This window comes from Branchiostoma floridae, chromosome 2, assembly GCF_000003815.2.
Source record: "Branchiostoma floridae strain S238N-H82 chromosome 2, Bfl_VNyyK, whole genome shotgun sequence".
Classification (NCBI taxonomy): Eukaryota; Metazoa; Chordata; class Leptocardii; order Amphioxiformes; family Branchiostomatidae; genus Branchiostoma; species Branchiostoma floridae.
Window position 1 is genome coordinate 10,766,310 of NC_049980.1, and position 18,611 is coordinate 10,784,920.

General features: G+C 42.4%; 3 protein-coding genes across 3 annotated transcripts in view; all 3 read right to left on the bottom strand.

Annotated features, from left to right (window-relative positions):
- Positions 1 to 2: 2 nt before the first annotated feature.
- On the bottom strand, positions 3 to 3,634 carry LOC118409869 (gamma-aminobutyric acid receptor subunit beta-3-like). Its single transcript, XM_035811238.1, has 5 exons — positions 3,488 to 3,634; positions 2,790 to 2,948; positions 2,256 to 2,461; positions 1,759 to 1,872; positions 3 to 1,295 (listed from the first exon to the last, which is right to left on the bottom strand). Exons 1-5 carry the CDS (start codon positions 3,570 to 3,572, stop codon positions 1,101 to 1,103), a joined length of 759 nt encoding a protein of 252 aa, XP_035667131.1. The 5' UTR covers positions 3,573 to 3,634; the 3' UTR covers positions 3 to 1,100.
- Positions 3,635 to 3,827: 193 nt separating this feature from the next.
- Positions 3,828 to 5,649, bottom strand: LOC118403639 (gamma-aminobutyric acid receptor subunit alpha-2-like). Its single transcript, XM_035802415.1, has 5 exons — positions 5,508 to 5,649; positions 5,021 to 5,188; positions 4,520 to 4,587; positions 4,079 to 4,299; positions 3,828 to 3,918 (listed from the first exon to the last, which is right to left on the bottom strand). The coding sequence occupies exons 2-5, from the start codon at positions 5,163 to 5,165 to the stop codon at positions 3,828 to 3,830; spliced, it is 525 nt and encodes a 174-aa protein (XP_035658308.1). The 5' UTR covers positions 5,166 to 5,188; positions 5,508 to 5,649.
- Positions 5,650 to 11,940: 6,291 nt separating this feature from the next.
- The window catches only part of LOC118403649, a 16,754-nt gene continuing 10,083 nt past the window's right edge, over positions 11,941 to 18,611 (bottom strand). The window contains exons 11-18 of the mRNA XM_035802426.1: positions 15,945 to 16,115; positions 15,411 to 15,577; positions 14,998 to 15,150; positions 14,662 to 14,800; positions 14,152 to 14,476; positions 13,460 to 13,761; positions 12,695 to 13,075; positions 11,941 to 12,335 (exon numbers count right to left, since the gene is read on the bottom strand). Of these exons, the coding sequence (XP_035658319.1) occupies positions 11,941 to 12,335; positions 12,695 to 13,075; positions 13,460 to 13,761; positions 14,152 to 14,476; positions 14,662 to 14,800; positions 14,998 to 15,150; positions 15,411 to 15,577; positions 15,945 to 16,115 (2,033 nt within the window). The remainder of the gene's footprint in view (positions 12,336 to 12,694; positions 13,076 to 13,459; positions 13,762 to 14,151; positions 14,477 to 14,661; positions 14,801 to 14,997; positions 15,151 to 15,410; positions 15,578 to 15,944; positions 16,116 to 18,611) is intronic.

Consider the following 18,611-nt stretch of genomic DNA (forward strand, 5'->3'; position numbering starts at 1 on the left):
CCACCACCACCACCTAGTGTAAATACTTTGCCAACTGCATGTGTCATGACCTTGAGATGAATCAAACCCGATTAAATGAAATGTTTGGGTTCTTGATTTGTTTGTAGATACAGTAGAAGCCAGTTAATTGCACAACGGATTAACACACACTTCTGTTAACTGCACAGAATCCACAAATCCCAAACTGGTGCGGTCCAGCTAGATAACTTCGCATTATTGCACCAGCCGGATAATAGCACGAAATTCACTGGCAAATAGGCCGTGCAATTAAACGGCTTCTACTGTATTAGGTTTGATTCATTGTTCATCAACTGATTTGCATGTAATTTGGTCATTATTCGAGCGAGGGCGCTTCCATTGCATGACCTTCGTGGATTTCAATGTAATATACTTGGTAACATTGTCTGACGAGAGTAAAGCATCGGAAACAGGTCAATTCATCTCCCAAAATACCAACGATTCATGTTATTGTCATTATTTTTCTTTCTTCGATGCACAACCGTTACCGCCACTATGGTTCATACTAATTTGCCTCTTGATACGCATCATATGAAATATGGTGACAGTAGTATTGATATGAGTTCTTGAAAAATATGGCTTCATCATAATATCACACTCCAGCGTAAAACTATAACAGCGCCAAACAATGTCATGCTCACTAAATCCAGTCGGAATTACAGTTCTAAGGCTTATATATACAATAGTCTGAATAAAAATAGTATGTATTATCTATTTAAACATATTCACATACTTACTTACACACACACTCACAAGCACGGGCACACACACAATGTCGAACACATTTTTACCTATCCCTAAGTCGTTTGTTTATTCTTACGAAAATCATCCGGGCATTTCAATTCTAGCGATATAGTTTTATAAAGGTCTTCCTGGCTTTTCACTTCTTTTCGTACCGTCTTTCGGAAGGTTACAGCAAATCTTAAAATAGTTAAGCCGTTGTTTGCCCCAGCGATTCTCTTATCCAACGTTATTTCTCATTCGGCCAAATCTCATATTCAGCTGACCCACAAAAATGTTTAGATATTCAATAATGTTTTAGGAGCAGGACACCAAGCAATGTGCTAATCATAAACATGTCTTCACCCTAAATAGTGCAGAAAGAATCCGGATACAAAGACAGTAAAAGTAATTGGGAACAGGATTCTGGAGAAGAAGTCGATCCTGTCGGCAGTCTCGGGAGATGGTGTTTCCGTGGTCTCCTCCTCTTCAGCCCAAGCTGTCGAAGGTCCTGGTGTCGGCTCAACTCGTGGTCTACGGCGCTTACAGAAGGAGGGCTGTATTTGTGGGAAAGGGAGGACAGCGACATCAAATCAAATCAGCGCGATCGGGGCACGTACATTTGGTATTAAAGACTGTCGGCGCATGACGCCAAAAAGCAGTTACTCAAGCAACTGGATACTTTGAGAAACGGTCATGCTTTTCAGACAGCAATCCGGCGTCTTTCGTCAATGTCGGTGGAGAAATCTTGTTGGAGGGAGGTTTTATATCGTAGTTGTGAATTGATATGCTGAAGATATCTAGTTAAAGAACAAGCTTATCCTAATTATGGATTAATATGCAAAAGGAGGAGGAACACTGGCAGTGTAAGTATAAGTATCAATTTGACAGTTATAAAGGCTAGGTACATTATGAATACATGAAATTACTATGTTCAAATTCGTCATCAGACACATTTTCTGTGTATAAACGTCAGCATTCAATGCCAATCGGCTTCGTTGTGAACATCATTTAACTCACCATGAAGAAATTTCCGCTGAGAATGGAGTTGACGGTAACTGTCTCAAACAGAGCAAATGTGACAATGAGGACACCGCCGCACATCCAGACATCTTCTGCCCTGACTACTGTGATCTGTGGAAGGAAATAGTGTGAGAGTTGATCTGGCATCATTATTACAATACCAACACCAAATTTGGTCTCATCATGTTTATTTCATACTTGATATCTTCACTGCTACGAAGCTAGAGTTAGCAAAGTTCTGCAGAAAGTGGCCTGCCAAGATTTTATTATATAGCGGAAACATATCTAATATATGCATTACAATTACCTACCCAAGCAGAATCCTCGTCGTTATATGTAATGTTTCAAATTTAAGGAAAATTACCAAAAATTCCTCCTGTCCTATTATTGTACCTATGAAAAGTTATAAAAGACATCATTCAATTGCCAAATGGAAAAATTTCAAAAGACATCATTCAAATGCCACCTAGAGTTGGGTTGCGGTCTTGTCTTACCCCATGCTCCTTACGATTGCCTGCCATTGTGATGAGTGCCAGTATGGCCGTGACACACAGCTGGACCCTTGCCGTGACGTCACGTGGATGGAGCCAGAAGGAGATCCAGGAACAGCCCACAATGACGACACTAGGGACGAAGGTATGGAACACGTGACTCCATCTCCGACGGGAGAAGCTCAGCTGGATCTCAAGCGTGGACATACCTGCAACATGGTTAAGTATGAGATATTTTCAATTCGGTACATTCAGTGAAAACCCTAAAAGTTACTAGGCAAACAATTGAACGAAGCGTCAATATAACTTGTAGAAGAAGAAGATGGTACATGTACAGTATCTATGGTTAGTAATGTGAGATGGTCACAACAAGCATTTCCAGCAAGCAAAACAAAATCGAGAGGTACAAACAGAGATTCAACAATGAACAAAATAGAACGTATACTAGTAACTCAGTCCTTGTCTGGGTTACCTCTGCATACAATAGTACATCGCTATTAGTACGATTCATCAATGTATGGAATCAAATAGTCTCACCCGATGATGTGTTGGAACACTGGTCAGCAGCGCTCATGTAGCTGCATGTCCCCACGAAGTGTTTGCACCCGTAACATTCGTCACTTTCGTCACTACAGCCTTTCATCAGCGGACAGTCGTTTGCTGGGTACGTGCAGTTGGCTTCAAACATGACACAATCTGTATAATATGTTGAAGAACGAATCGACGTTATATGATAAAGTTCGACATATGATATGATGGCAACTTTATTTCTATGAAAACCTTAATGGCAATATGTGTGTAAACATATGCGTTTCATTAGGTTGGTAGATCTATGGAACATAGTCTTCCTCGTTACACAACCGCTTTTGCTCTTCTGTCGACGTTTCGACGACCGTTTGTCATCTTCTTCAGTGCATTATGAACGTTTGTAGTTGAAGACGTTTACAGTATGGCCAAGAACCACGTTATTACATCAAAATAGGTCAAATTCTGTTTTCAATGACATGTCAAGTACTGAGAAAGACGACTGAAGTTGTCGGAACGCCTACAGAAGAATAAAAGACGGCTGTGTAACGAAGAAGATTATGTTCAAAATATGTATTTATAATAATAATCGTAATTGACAAGAATGCATGTAGCCTGGGTACCATCCGATTTCTACCGGGGCTCCTTACACTCGCTATCCTAAAAAGAAACTATCCGGTAAAAATCGGATGGTACCCAGGCTACATTACCTGTAGCTATGTGCTGATTGAATGGAGCAACTCTGGAGCTGAGTTTCAGTCCTGTCATCTCGTACTGTGACGTTACTGCAGTCATGTCCACCTGGATAGGTTTCGCTTTGTTGTATTTTGACGGTTGACGGAAGGGGAAGACAACTTCGCCGTCTAGACAGTGGGTAAAGCGTTTATGAAATATGAGATGAAATAGATTGGGCATATTGAGTCTTGCACCTATCATATTCAGCTAGATACCTAGCAAAGAAAGAAACGAACTATCATGGTATACATTTTCTGGTTATAGATTTATTCGATTAATCAAAAAGGGTTTCAGTTAGGAAGGATACGAAAGAAATCACTCACAGCCATGGAGCTCAATGCTGCATTTATGGTCGTCAAATGGGTATTCTTCTAGACTTGGTGGACAAACCAACTCCAGCTTTCTTCTGTAGTAGGAAAATGGGTGTGAGTGGTGTCAACAGTGCACAGATAGAGACAACAAGAAGAATCAGACTCCCAAATGCATCACACAAATTGTGCTATCAGCAAGCTCTAGAATTATTATCGCTTATAGATCGTCTGTCGTTCTGATATCAAAATACTCACGTGAGTTTATAGAACATGATTCCTTGTCGCTGAAGCCACATATTTATGGTGCTATTGTCCTTCTTGTCATCTTTGATGTGCGCGACCCTTCGCACGGTTTTTCCGAAGGCGACTGGGGGCACCCACAGGAGGGCACTGGAGACCGGAGTCACATGACTTGTCAGCTCTGCGAGCCGATCGTCAACCCAGGCCATGGAGTATTCAACTGTCACCGTCATATTCTGGAGGAGGGTAAATAGATCAAAGTTATAAATAGTTCAGGGTTTGGTTTTAGTTTGTCTTGTTTTGATACAGATCTTCGTTAGTGACTGATATGCCACTATTCTTCTTGGAGTCCGGGTGATTTGCAGAGAATCACCAACTCTAGAAGGGAGGATTTGCAACCATTGCACACCACACCATCGCAACATGTATGTAAACAAATGAAAACCACAGACTCACCGAGTCTGCTTCAGAAAGCGGCCCGACTTCAAGAACAGCCACAGTGTAAATCACCTCGACGTTACCATCTGTTATGGAAAAGAAAAACATTCTTAAACAGAACTCTTAATGATACCTATTCTATGAATAAGACTTCTGGTTAAAAGAAACATCACAGATGTAGTTGACATTATTGTTTGGTTCAGGATATGATCATTAATGCATTTCATAATTTTTAACGTTGTACCACATGACGGTTCTTGTTAAAGGTACTAGTAACGAGACAGCTTTTTCTACAATTGGAATGTAAAGCGTCCAATACTCCACCTAATATATATGTGATTGAAGAACAAAGTTTAATCATATATGTCCAGGTCACATTCTACTCGTAGGTGCATGTGGACACGTGCAAGCGATCTATTTATAAATGAAAGTTAAAATTGCCATTTGTTTATGTTGCCAACAGGCCGGTCGAATTTTACGAAATGTAATACGTAATAAATAAGTAAACGTATATAATACCTCTCGTTGACGGACTGCTTTCCTTCTCATAATCCCGTGGAACGGCCTTCCCTGTTCTCCACTTTTCCCAGTCTGCCCTGGTAGCGCTGTCATTTGTGGAAAACAGCTCCAAATGTTCGTGAACACCGTGCAGGACTCGGTGCATCAGCTTTGGAGGCGCGGTTGTTACTGAAATGGTCAGAGCGTTAGCCTTGGTGTCATACTGCTATCGTATTTAGGTTTTCTGGGCTCCCATATCCACTCTCTCACAAAATATGTTTTAGTAAATCTAATAGCATAGAACCAACCAAACAAGGTTAAGGAAGAATTTTCCATGGTTTAATCACAAAGCAAGTTGACACTAACTGTGACCAGCAAAAAAGGAATGGTTACAAAACTATAATCTTATAAGAGCTAATGTAACAACAAGAAAATCATAGCCAAACAATCCCCTGTGTCAACTCGCCCACAAGGAAAACTATTTGTATAGATTATACGTAGGCGATACCTGAACATCCGGTTCCGTTAACAAGACCATCTCCCGTATACCAGGGATAGCAGGTACAAGTCGCATTAAGGGCAGGAGGGGGATTATCCGTACAGGTGGCCCGGGCGTCACACGGATTAGCCAAACAAGCGTCGACGTCTGAAAATTACAATATGGATATTAGAAACATGTAAGAAAAAAAATTGAATATCCCATATCCTGAATAAACACAATGTACCAACATATTTTAAGTAAGTGAATAAGAAACAAACCTGAACATCCGGTTCCATTATTATATCCATCTCCTGCATATCCAGTGTTGCAGGTACAAGTCGCGTTAAGGGCAGGAGGAGGATTATCCGTACAGGTGGCCTGGTGGTGACATGGATTAGCCAAACAGGCGTCCATATCTAAGGATTGCAATATCATATATTAAAAATTAGAGAAAAAGAAAAATGAATACCCTATGTCCTGGATACACAAAATGTGCCGACATATTTCAAGTAAGATGTTGATACAAAACGAACCTGAACATCCGGTTCCATTATTATATCCATCCCCTGTATATCCAGTGTTGCAGGTACAAGTCGCATCAAGGGCAGGAGGGGGATTATCCGTACAGGTGGCCTGGGCGTCACATGGATTAGTCACACAGGCGTCCACGTCTGAAAATTACAATATCGATATTAGTAACACGTGAAAAAAATGAAATGTGTATATCCCATGTCCCGAATGAACAAAGTGTGTACACATTGTAAGTAAAAGGTGTATACGAAACGAACCTGAACATCCGGTTCCATTATTTAAACCATCCCCTGTATACCCAGTGTTGCAGGTACAAGTCGCGTTAAGGGCAGGAGGAGGATTATCCGTACAGGTGGCCTGGTGGTGACATGGATTAGCCAAACAGGCGTCCATATCTAAGGATTGCAATATCAGATATTGAAAATTTGTGAGAAAAAAAATATATAAATATCCCATGTCCTGGATACACAAAATGTGCCAACAGATTTCAAGTAAAATGTTGATACGAAACGAACCTGAACATCCGGTTCCATTATTATAACCATCTCCTGTATATCCAGTGTTGCAGGTACAAGTCGCATCAATGGCAGGAGGGGGATTATCCGTACAGGTGGCCTGGGCGTGGCACGGATTAGCCGAACAGGCATCCATATCTGAATGTTGCAATACGAGATGATAATACATGTATTAGATTAAGTACACGCACCCGTAAAAAAGAGCCTCTTTATGTACCATTTTTGACTCAAAAGCAATGCCATTGACATGATACTACATGCAGGTATGTGAGAATACCTTCACATCCGGTTCCACTAACGAGACCATCCCCTGTGTATCCAGTGTTGCAGGTACAAGTCGCATTAAGGGCAGGAGGGGGATTATCCGTACAGGTGGCCTGGGCGTCACATAGATTAGCCGAACAAGCATCGATGTCTGAAAATTACAATATCGATATAATAAACATGTGAGAAAAAATTGAATATCCCATAACCTGAATAAAGACAATTTACCAACACATTTCAAGTAAAGTTAATACAAAACAAAACAAACCTGAACATCCGGTTCCATTTTTGTAACCATCTCCTGTATATCCAGTGTTGCAAGTACAAGTCGCATCAAGGGCAGGAGGGGGATTATCCGTACAGGTGGCCTGGGCGTCACAAGGATTAGCAAAGCAGGCGTCTTTGTCTGAAGATTTTATATGAGAAATATGTGAAAATTAGATTTGATATGAAAAAGATGTGAAAAAATAAATCTAAGTATCCCACTTTCTGAATATACAAATCAGCCACACTATCTATGTTTTCGCTTAAGTTAATATGAAACGAACCTGAACATCCAGTTCCATTATTATAACCATCTCCTGTATATCCAGTGTTGCAGGTACAAGTCGCGTTAAGGGCAGGAGGGGGATTATCCGTACAGGTGGCCTGGTGGTGACATGGATTAGCCAAACAGGCGTCCATATCTAAGGATTGCAATATCAGATATTGAAAATTTGTGAGAAAAAAAAATATATAACAAGAGTTCGTAGACCTCAGGCCTGCATGAAATGTATTGGGTTTCTGTAGACCTATTGTGTATTTTTGCCTTTTTGTCTGTGGTACGTGGTTGGAAAAATGAGCTTTTTACTGTGTTGGTTGTGCACCATGCAAAAGTCTGACTCTGAAATTCCATTTTCTGAATTTGTAAGTTTGGACAGGGATGAACATTACTTATTTTGGATTTCTTAAGTATGTAACCAACCATAGTACTTTGAAGTTGTTGAGACGCTACCTTTTTTTGTCTCAGATGGCCCATGCACATGTAGTTACTCTGTCACATGATATACTAATATCTTCCCATTTCAATGTACTGACCTAATGCAGCTGCTAAGTCTCCTTGGTTTGTGTTCTTCCAATGATATTCATTAAAGATTTATTTCTGGGGTGTTATTCACTTGACATCGGAATGTTACTCGCATAATTTGACCAATGATACTTTTATCTGTAGTTCCATAGACATTAGACAACATGAATAGTGGTAGCCCCCATGCAGCAGCAACAGTTAGTCCCCAGGGTGGTATGATATTTTCATTCAATCCATCCAACCCAAACCTAAATCTCCTGTAGTATCTAAGCCAAATTTAACAGCATAATTTACTATGAAAAATGTCCTTGTCAATCCCATTTATAGATGGCAAGCTGCTGGCAATGGAAGCTTTGAAAAGTTCAGAAGCTGTTGTAGTCAAAGCAAACACCCAGCAAACATCCCCGCAAACCAATGAGCAGTTGCTTAGAAGGGGAATTTCATCATATATTTGCCGCGACAAAATGCAACAAACGATACTGAATTTAAAACAGAACAAAGCTAAGCCTCCACCACTTAACCCTGCCTGTACCATAGATTAAGCAGGCCCAAAAACCAAGCGAATATGACTAGCCCAAAACAACAAATTACATGTATACAGTATGGAAATGGCATTACCAAAGAAACAAAAAGAAACACAGGACAAATCATACACATACCTTTCTCTTATGCCCACACTCTATACAGTTCTCCTCCACATTAGAAAATTGCATCTTCTTCTGTTTAAGTTCAAGTTCAACCATGATTGCCAACAGGGTAAAGGAACTTGTACCGGAACTTAAAACTCAGTACTATACAGCTCTAGAAACACCACAAAGAGTAATAAGCAAACTCCAATTATACCTGACCAACAGATATATAATCTTGTACACTCCCGTCATCTGGCAAACTGTCAGTGCCACTAAGTAACCTGATACATTGAAGGTGGCCCAGGCCAGATGATGGTTCTACACCCAACCATAATCTGTTTTTAAAACCAAGCAGATATTGGGAGGATGCCCCAACCACACTAAAACAGGGTCAACCTATACAGTATCAAGTTCAAGCACTAGGAGGCCCAAAATCAAACCTGACCACCAGGACACCACAAACAACTCACGTACCAAATGGCAACACAATGGCACCTTGCGTTCCGGAGATACAGCGCACGCCCCGTGCCCGCACAAAAGGTAACCTAAAATGTCAAGTTCAAGCACCAAGGGCGCCAAAATCAAAATTGAGCATTATTCAGCCACCGCCGACACATGTGCCAAATATCATCGCGCCAGCACCAGCCGTTCAGAAGATATAACTCCGGAAACACCCCTCCCGGACACAAAATTCGACCTGCCGGGTCAAGTTCAAACGCGACAAGGCCCAAAGTCAATCCTAGGCAACAGGCAACAACCCCCCACCCATGCACCAAAAATCGTCGCAATCGCGCGTATCGTTCCGGACACACAGCGCCAAAAGTGCCCCAAAAACACAAAAAATGCCACCTTCAATGTCAAGGTCAAGCGCCAGGAGGCCCAAAATCACACCTGAGTGTCAGGCTACCATCCCCAACCCACGTACCAAAAATCGTCGTGCTCGCACCATCCGTTCACGAGATACAGCGCCCTACATCCCCGGCTACCGAAAAGTTCCCACCAGCATCAAAACCATACCTGCATACATGCAGGTAAATATCCCATGTCCTGGATACACAAAATGTGCCAACAGATTTCAAGTAAAATGTTGATACGAAACGAACCTGAACATCCGGTTCCATTATTATAACCATCTCCTGTATATCCAGTGTTGCAGGTACAAGTCGCGTTAAGGGCAGGAGGGGGATTATCCGTACAGGTGGCCTGGGCGTGGCACGGATTAGCCAAGCAGGCGTCTTTGTCTGAAGATTTTATATGAGAAAGATGTGAAAATCAGATTTAATATAAAAAAGATGTGAAAAAAATAAATCTAAGTATCCCACTTTCTGAATACACAAATCAGCCCAACTACCTATATTTTGGCTTAAGTTAACATGAAACGAACCTGAACATCCAGTTTCATTATTATAACCATCTCCTGTATATCCAATGTTGCAGGTGCATGTCGCATTAAGGGCATGAGGAGGATTATCCGTACAGGTGGCCTGGGCGTGGCACGGATTAGTGATATTTGCAACATGTGAAAGAATGAACTACAAAACCCAATGTTCTGCAGCTGATTGCACGAATCAGACAAAATATCTATACTTCTGTGTCTAATAGAAATATGTACCTAAACACCCATTTCCGCTGACGAGTCCATCTCCTGTATATCCAGTGTTACAGGTACAAGTCGCATTAAGGGCAGGAGGGGGGTTATCCGTACAGGTGGCCTGGGCGTCACATTGATTAGCTGAACAGGCATCTATGTCTGAAGATATGGCAACATCAGATTTGATATTAGAGATAGGAAAACCATGTTGGATAATAATCTAAGGAGCACAAACAAGCAAAGACAAGTGACCTAATGGATGATTTTCAACGAATTGGCAGCGTTGACATAGCCTGGGTACCAACTAAACAATATTATAACTATAACTATAACTTTATTATACACTTTATACAGTCGCTTTTCTGCTATTCAAGAAGCAGAGGCGAACCTGGGAGTGGTACCCAGGCTAATGTTGACATGTTTTGAAAAACATTCAAACCTAAACATCCAGATCCACTAGCGAGTCCATCCCCTGTATATCCAGTGTTGCAGGTACAAGTCGCATTAAGGGCAGGAGGAGGATTATCCGTACAGGTGGCCTGGGCGTCACACGGATTAGCCGAGCAGGCATCCGTGTCTGAATGTGGCAGTAGGGTAATGAATTATCAGAAAGGTATCTGCGGCTTTAAAAAAATGTGAATAACCAACCTTGTTCTTACAAAATTGTTCTTACACAAAATGCGCTGTAACGTCGACATTCATACACAGATTTGGTAGAATGGAATACCTGAACATCCAGTTCCGCTAACTAGACCATCTCCTGTATATCCAGTGTTGCAGGTACAAGTCGCATTAAGGGCAGGAGGGGGATTATCCGTACAGGTGGCCTGGGCATCACACGGATTAGCCGAACAGGCATCTAGGTCTGAAAGTTGCAATTTCAAATTTTGATCTTGAACACACACACAGACGCGCGCGTGCATGAAAAGACCTAATAGTATGTAGAAATCTAACCCATAAAGGATATTGAGTATTATTTCCTACAAAATAAGGAATTGTAATATTGGATCGATGTGATAACATAAAGTGTGTAATAACAAGTACATTCGTTCGGCTATCTCTTGCATCTTTTGGGGGAAAAACAAATTGTTACCATAAACATAAACGACCGATACAATCTGCACGGTAGACAGGAACGTCATACCTGAACATCCAGTTCCACTAATGAGTCCATCCCCTGTATATCCAGTGTTGCAGGTACAAGTCGCATTAAGGGCAGGAGGGGGATTATCCGTACAGGTGGCCTGGGCGTCACACGGATTAGCCAAACAGGCATCTATATCTGTAGACAACATGAGATGTTATACTAGAAGAATTTGAGGAAGGATGCAAATACCCGACATTCGATCTGAATGCACATACCAGCTAAACTGATTCTGGCTTTTGAGTTAAGTTGATATAAAATGTACCTGAACATCCATTTCCGGTCACGTATCCATCTCCTGTATATCCAGTGTTGCAGGAACAAGTCGCATCAAGAGCAGGAGCAGGATTATCCGTACAAGTGGCATGAACGTCACAAGGGTAAGACAGACAGGCGTCTATGTCTATAAGTGGCAAAATAAAAGGTAATACTTAGATATCCATCTACGTCAAACAAGGGTGCGGCTATTTATTTCCTCTATATCAAGCGGTTCAGATACAAGCAGGGGCGGGGTGATTCAAGCATATTTAGTAGAATCACGCATTTCTGTCGAAATGTCATCGACATGACCCGGTAACAGTTCCAGACGCGGCCCTGTCCTAGACACGTTGTAAAGTTAGATAAATGATGAGATCGCTGGAAGCAACAAAATGCGAGATCGAAGCAAAGAAAAGCGACTCACAGCTGCTAGACAACAAAGGCGCCTAACCATACAACACGCTACTCGGGATGACTGCAAGGCATACCTATCTGACAGATGAATCCAGCAGTGGCACTGCAACTCGCATCATTCCACATGGCATCAGCATCCCACAATAGGACACAATCTTCACCTGGGGAAACGTTGTTGGGTTCACCTGGGCGCCAGTTAGAATAATCAGATGGCTCCAGGGTTTGACCGTCCTCAAACACCCACTGGCCTTCACTGCTGGCATCTGTCAACCCCAGCCAGCGGTACTGGTCTCCGTTTCTCAGACCTGAGATAAAAGTGTTGGTCGCACTCTCTTTCGGCATGGCTAACAGTCCCCCATCTTCGGCACACGCCTGTCTGGCCTCGTTGTATGTCTTTTGCTCGGGGAAGTCCTTGTAGCAACGTCCGTTAAAACTGACGTAGCCTGATATTGGGCAATCTACATATGAAGAGAATTAGGAGAAATTTGGCCTTTGTATCAATTACACCAGACATCCATATCAATTATAAGGAGCAGTTACAGTAATAAAACAAGTTCATATCAGATGCTAGGCTAGTTTCGTACGACATTTGTGACATATAATTAACTAGTCCATTAAGGGAAGTGCCACAACGGAGCTCAAATAATCGTTTGATTTCCTAACCCACTAAAAAGAAAACACTAACGCAGGTCCCGGATACTGAGCGGAGCGGATTTTGTTTTAATTTCGTCGGGAAATGGTAGGATTGCATCATCTCGTCCGTGAGGTGATAAATCAGAACGAAGGTGATTGAAACGTTTACCTTTGGGTAGCTGACAGATGAATCCCCTGCAGTAGTTGCAGGCTCTTGGATCCCACACAGACTCTCTCGCCCAAAATGCAACACAGCCGGAACCGTTGTCCCTGTCGTCGGGTTGCCAGTTGGAGTAGTCTGATGACGTCAGGTTTTGCCCATCATCATACACCCACTGGCCGTCTCCGTTGGGGTCAGTCAGCCCAAGCCAGCGGCCTCCTGTTACCTCAGGTAGACTGGCGAGAAAAGCGTTGGTCTCGCTGTCCTTCGGCATGGCTAAAATCCCTCCGTCTACCGCACAAGCTTGGCGAGCCTCGTCGCGCGTTTTTCGTTCTGTAAAGCTCTTGTAGCAAATTCCGTTAAAGTAAACATAGCCTGTGTTGGGGCACTCTGTGGAGAAGGAACAACAAGAAAATTTCGAACTGAATGAATTTATTCTAAAACTGTAGGTTTTCATGAGCGGTGCCGGCATATCATTCTTCCGTTAACGTAAGTCCTGAGGTAGTCACATACATCGTGCTATACACCTGGATATACCACGATAACGTCTTATTGTATATGTATGTGCAATAAAGGTCTTCATTTATTTATTGATTTTCGTGTCAAAATAATATCTTGGAGGAGGCACGTAAATACGTTTACCGCCACGCTACAATTGCATCGTGAAAAAAAAACGTCGTTTCGGAATGAACGGTGCCCCTACGTCCATTTTTACAACTTTACAATTTCATTGTAGACTTGTGCAGATTTATTTTAATTTTGATGCCATATTACCTCTGCACTTATCCCGTGCTGCAGCGATCTGTTCCTTGGTCATGGCGTAGTTGTACAGCTGCAGACAGGCGATACGGCCCGCGAAGTACCGATCATCTCCGTCCCTTACCGCCACCCGGACAGGGTACTGACTTGCGACTTCGGCAACTCCAATGTGTGTTTCACCGACCAGTTCACCGTCGTTCCAAATTGATTCCACACCTGTAAAGCTGTCGTACGTCCCGCCCACGTAACTCCACGTGTTCTGTTGCAGCACGTCCGCTGATACCGCTGATGAAAGGGAGCCATCTCTTCCCGCGACGCTACAACACAACAATTCAAAATATGAATTGCTATAAAACGGCACAAATTCTTAAAACATCTATGTTGTAAAACCGTGCATAGATTGCAATATACATTTGTTGCTATTTTAACCTTTATGTACAGCGTCTCCTTGACACCATTTATTTTCGAGCAATCTTGAAAAGGATTTGACTTTGCGCGGATTTTGGTCTCTTTGCCTTGATATTGATGGTATACATTCATAGATTCATTTCGCAAGAGACGCAAGAACAGTGTAACGTTAGTTCTACCTTGCCATGAAGTAGGTAAAAAGACTTGCAAATATAGCGTACAAAGTACAACGACATTTCGGGCTTCTTTCAGAAGATGCATACAGTAATTGTTTTCAGCAGTAAGAAGTCCGTAGTTACCGCATAAACAGGGGCGCTGAAGATAATTGCCACAGGTGAACTGCCCAGGTGTTATCGCTTCCGACGTAGTCGAAGATAGGTCCATCCCCACCGGTGGGGAAAATGTGGCCCAGTATGGTGAATGAGAATCGCACGTCCAACCTGCCATTGTTGGGGATTTTCAAGTAGGAAGTTGTAGCCCCGGAAAACAGGAAAGCACCTTCGCTGTCGCCAAAAGGACCTGGGGTTAACTGGACTCCTGTAGCTACCCCGTCATTTCCGTTTCCTGTTACGTCTGATGAGCCATACAGTGCGTTTAATGGCCACATACCTACGAGGTCAGCACCTGAAAATATAAGCGTGAACAGGTCAATTAAGAGACTAGTTTAACACTATAATAACAGGAAATTTCTCCAACAATCGTGTCTATGCTTATTCTGTGATCAACGGTGGGCAGTATTAATTCCTAAGCAAATTTGGAATCTATAGAAGGCATTTAGACAGAAAGACGAATATCTCAAAGGAGCTTACCGTAGCAGCCTAGAACCTCAAGTCTCATGCTGATGTGGGTATACCAGGACTGAACCACGACGCGTACATAGCGGGTCGCAACGGGGTGGTCCAGAAGGTTGGTGACAGGGGTGTTCCTGTCAGTGTTTCCCGCAAAGACCTGGACAATAAACGAATAATCTTAGATTATTTATGTCTTCCTTTTAGAGGGAGAATGGCCTGATATAACAACTTCCTTGTGTGTGCGTAGAACGCGAGGCACCCAAAAGCAAGACTTCTGGTGTTCTTCACCATGAGCAATGAAACGTTTTGCTCAATTGACGAACTCCGTGAAGAAAATGCGAAGATCTTGAATACCTTGTCTGAGCCATCACTGTTCGCATAGGCCGTCCAACTGATTCCATCTGCACTGTAGTGTAGTTTGTAGGAGGTTACCCATTGCCCACTCACTGAATAAACGCGACCTTGAATGATGGTTCCCGAGACGAGTATCATCTCTCCTAAATCCACCTAGAAACCAGTGAAACGTAAAAAGAATAAACTTAAGTTTTGAGGATATTCGACTGATAGAAGACTAAACAATGGACACTGGTACAAAGCCACGACATTCCATGCAAAACACATCTTACATGTTTATGAAATTGAAGTGCCAAAATGACACACGTAAAGCGGTCCAGTAATGATGTTCTACAGAATCGCTCTTAGTGATTTAAGAAAATGGATCACTTTCCAAGAAGGCAATTATTTGATACGTCTAAGTTTCTGTCTACCTGCAACCACTGCCCTATTGAGTTGTTGCCCGCTGACCATGCACCATGCCCCTGAACCCTATTTAAGCGGCCATCGCGAGGCAGGTGGTCGGAATTCCAGGTAGACGACGCCGTGATGCTGTCGTCAGGGATGGCTCCAGATTCCATACCAAGGGGGTTCAGGCAAGCTGAGAAAACACGAAAATCATCTAATCAATCCATGTTAATCTTTATGAATTTCATCAGTCGTCTGACGGAAATATGCTATTAACCATGACGGTAGATGAAATGACATGGCAATGACGTTCTGGTATTGCTTCGATCAGGAGTGTTTTTCTGCATTGTATCCTACATGATTCAGTCTTTAGGCAGCTGCACGCATAAGGGTTCCGGAAAAGAGATTAATTGTAAACGTTTGCTCCTAGTAGCGCTGTGTTTCCTTTTAGTGGGTTCCGGAAAAGAGAATACAGACTATCATAATTGTAAACGTTTGCTCCTAGTAACGCTGTTTATTTTCTTGGTAGGCTCCAGATTTAAAAGAAAAACACACCATACCTATACAGGTGGGGTTGCTGTCATTCCACGTGCCGTCTGCCCGGCATGTCCGCCTGTTCCCACCTACAAGCTGGTAACCAGGGTCACAGGTGAACAGGACAGTGTTCCGGTAGGAGTTGGACCCTGTCAGCGAACCGTTTACAGGTGCTGTCAGCAGTGGGCACTGTACGGCTGAAACACAGATCAGGAGAAATACATTTGGCGCAAAGATCTTTCATTTCAAACTATTAGAAAGTTTCCAGCACTTCTGCATTTTTGCGTTGGCATAAATATCATTATATTTCAGCCATACATAGTATGGTGAAATATATTGTATTCGTAATGTTTCTTCTTTCTTCTTCTTCTTCTTCTTCTTCTCCTGTCAAATCTTCAAAGTGATTCATCTCCGCCGTTCCTGGACCGAATGACCTGAAATTTGGCACAGGGGTAGAATGGGCCAATACCTTGATGCTTTTTTCTCAGTTTTTTCATATCTGTCTCTAAAATGATTTTATTGAGATTTTTTGGTCAATTTTAGACCAAAACTGTATATTTTGGCCCCTGTACCCTGGTATTACAACCAAATGAGCTGAAATTTGACAGAGATGTGCCTTGATAATGCCCCCATATAAATTCGATAACACTTTTGGTGTACAGTACAACAAAATGCTTATTTTTGCGATTTTTTGACCAATTTTTGACCAAAAAAGGACACTTTTGGCCCCTGTACCCTGGTATTACAACCAAATGAGCTGAAATTTGACAGAGATGTGCCCTGATAATGCCCCCATATAAATTCAATAACACTTTTGGTGTACAGTACAACAAAATGCTTATTTTTGCGATTTTTTGACCAATTTTTGACCAAAAAATGACACTTTTGGCTCCTGTACCTTGGTATTGCAACCGAATGAGCTGAAATTTGACACAGATGTGCCTTGATAATCCCTTCATATAAATTCAATAACACTTTTGGTGTACAGTGCAACAAAATGCTTATTTTTGCGATTTTTGGTCAATTTTTTACCAAAAAAGGACACTTTTGGCACCTGTACCCTGGTATTACAATTAAATGACCTGAAATTTGGTATAGATAGGCATTAGATACTTGGTAACAAGATTCAAGTAAAATTTTTGACATAAACAAATTTAAAATGATTAATTTTGGCACTTTTCTGAGGGGAAATTTGTTTTCTTTTGGCCTCCTGACGTGACCTTCCGTGACCCCGCACAGAGCCACACCTGTGCGCGTCAGCCGGAGAGTTAATTGAATCAAAGACCTAGCCAATCAGCGAAGAGGAGGCCAAAGGCTAATTAATATTCATAAGCGGGGCCTCATGATCCCGTATATAGCAGTGTTCCCGCCAGGGGGAGCGAAGCCCGCCTAAGGCTTTCGCATTTTAGACTATTCAGAAGGCTTTATATTGTATCAGTTCTTAGGGGCATATCTATGATAATCGCAGCAGTCACTTAACTTCTCTTCAGGAGTTTAGCGTAACACTATTTCAGGTCAAACCGTCAAAGGCAACTAAAAACAAACTTTAACGTTACTGAGTTCAACAGTACTTATAACTTGTTATCCGAAGTGGAAACGCTAGCGATGGTATTTTCGCTGCGCTGTTAGCTCCGTGCGACTGTTGTTGACGGTCTTATAACGGTATATTTTGCACCCCTGTACCCTGGTATGAGTAACATTTGGTATAGATAGGCATAAGATAGTTGGTAAAATGATCCAAGTGAAATTTTTGGCATAAAGTACTGTAAAAGGCTTAATTACAGCACTTTTTTGGGGGGAAATTGGTTTTCTTTCGTTCTCCATGCCATGACCTTTCGGACGTTCACCCCACAGAGCCGACATCTGCACCTGCGTCTAGCCGGCAGGAAGAGTTAATTCAATTAATGGTTCAGCCAATCAGCGAAGAGGAAAGCGAAGGCTAATTAATATTCATAAGCGGGACCACACAATACGTTAACTTGAAGACTCAGGCCGTACAGACTTCTCGCCAGGATTTTTTCAAAGCGTCGGACAGGGGTCCGGGGGCCGCCGAATGTCCCTGGCGGGGTCCAGGGGCAGGGCCACTGTGGGGGGGACCCAGGTGGGCGAAGCCCCCCCGGAAGCTCTTGCATTTTAGACTATTGAGAAGGCTTCTTTTATCAGTTTTTTTAGGGCCATATCTACGATAATCGTAGCAGTCACTTACTTCTCTTCAGCAGTTTGACTTTAAAATATTTCGGGTCAAAGCTTCAAAGACAACTAAAACCTCATAAACAACAAACTTAACTTAGCTCAACAGTATACAAAAATATTGTACGGGTTGCCATCCTTAGTTGAAGCGCTTATTTATAGCGCTAGCATCTTCGCTGCGCCGTTAGCCGCCGTGCGACTTTTGTTGACGGTCTGATATCCCTACGTCGCCGCCTCGCTGATATTCCCACGGACATGTTTCAAGAAAAATACCCAGCAAAAAATGCTGTTCTGCGTCAAATTCTATTCTATAAAACATGTGGGACTCAGTGTTACAGTCTAAATATTTTGTAGAAGCACCGCTGTAGGAAAGAAGGTCCAAGCAATGTAAAACATCACGTAGCATGAAGTTCGCTGTCAACTGGCACACAGCACATGACTGTTTGAACTCTAAGTCTAATCAACAGCCGTGTTTGATTGATAGCCGGCGTCCTTTGATGAAG

Excerpts from the sequence above, each read along its gene's own strand:
- LOC118403639 (XM_035802415.1), bottom strand. The coding sequence starts at position 5,165 with ATGCACCGAGTCCTGCACGGTGTTCACGAACATTTGGAGCTGTTTTCC. Across the intron at positions 4,300-4,519 it reads CGCTTTCTGAAGCAGACTCG|AATATGACGGTGACAGTTGA; the intron begins GTGAGTCTGTGG and ends ACCCTCCTCCAG. Across the intron at positions 3,919-4,078 it reads ATCATGTTCTATAAACTCAC|AAGAAAGCTGGAGTTGGTTT; the intron begins GTGAGTATTTTG and ends TTCCTACTACAG.
- LOC118409869 (XM_035811238.1), bottom strand. The coding sequence starts at position 3,572 with ATGACTGCAGTAACGTCACAGTACGAGATGACAGGACTGAAACTCAGC. Across the intron at positions 2,949-3,487 it reads CAATCAGCACATAGCTACAG|ATTGTGTCATGTTTGAAGCC; the intron begins GTAATGTAGCCT and ends CATATTATACAG. Across the intron at positions 2,462-2,789 it reads GTGTTCCAACACATCATCGG|GTATGTCCACGCTTGAGATC; the intron begins GTGAGACTATTT and ends ACCATGTTGCAG.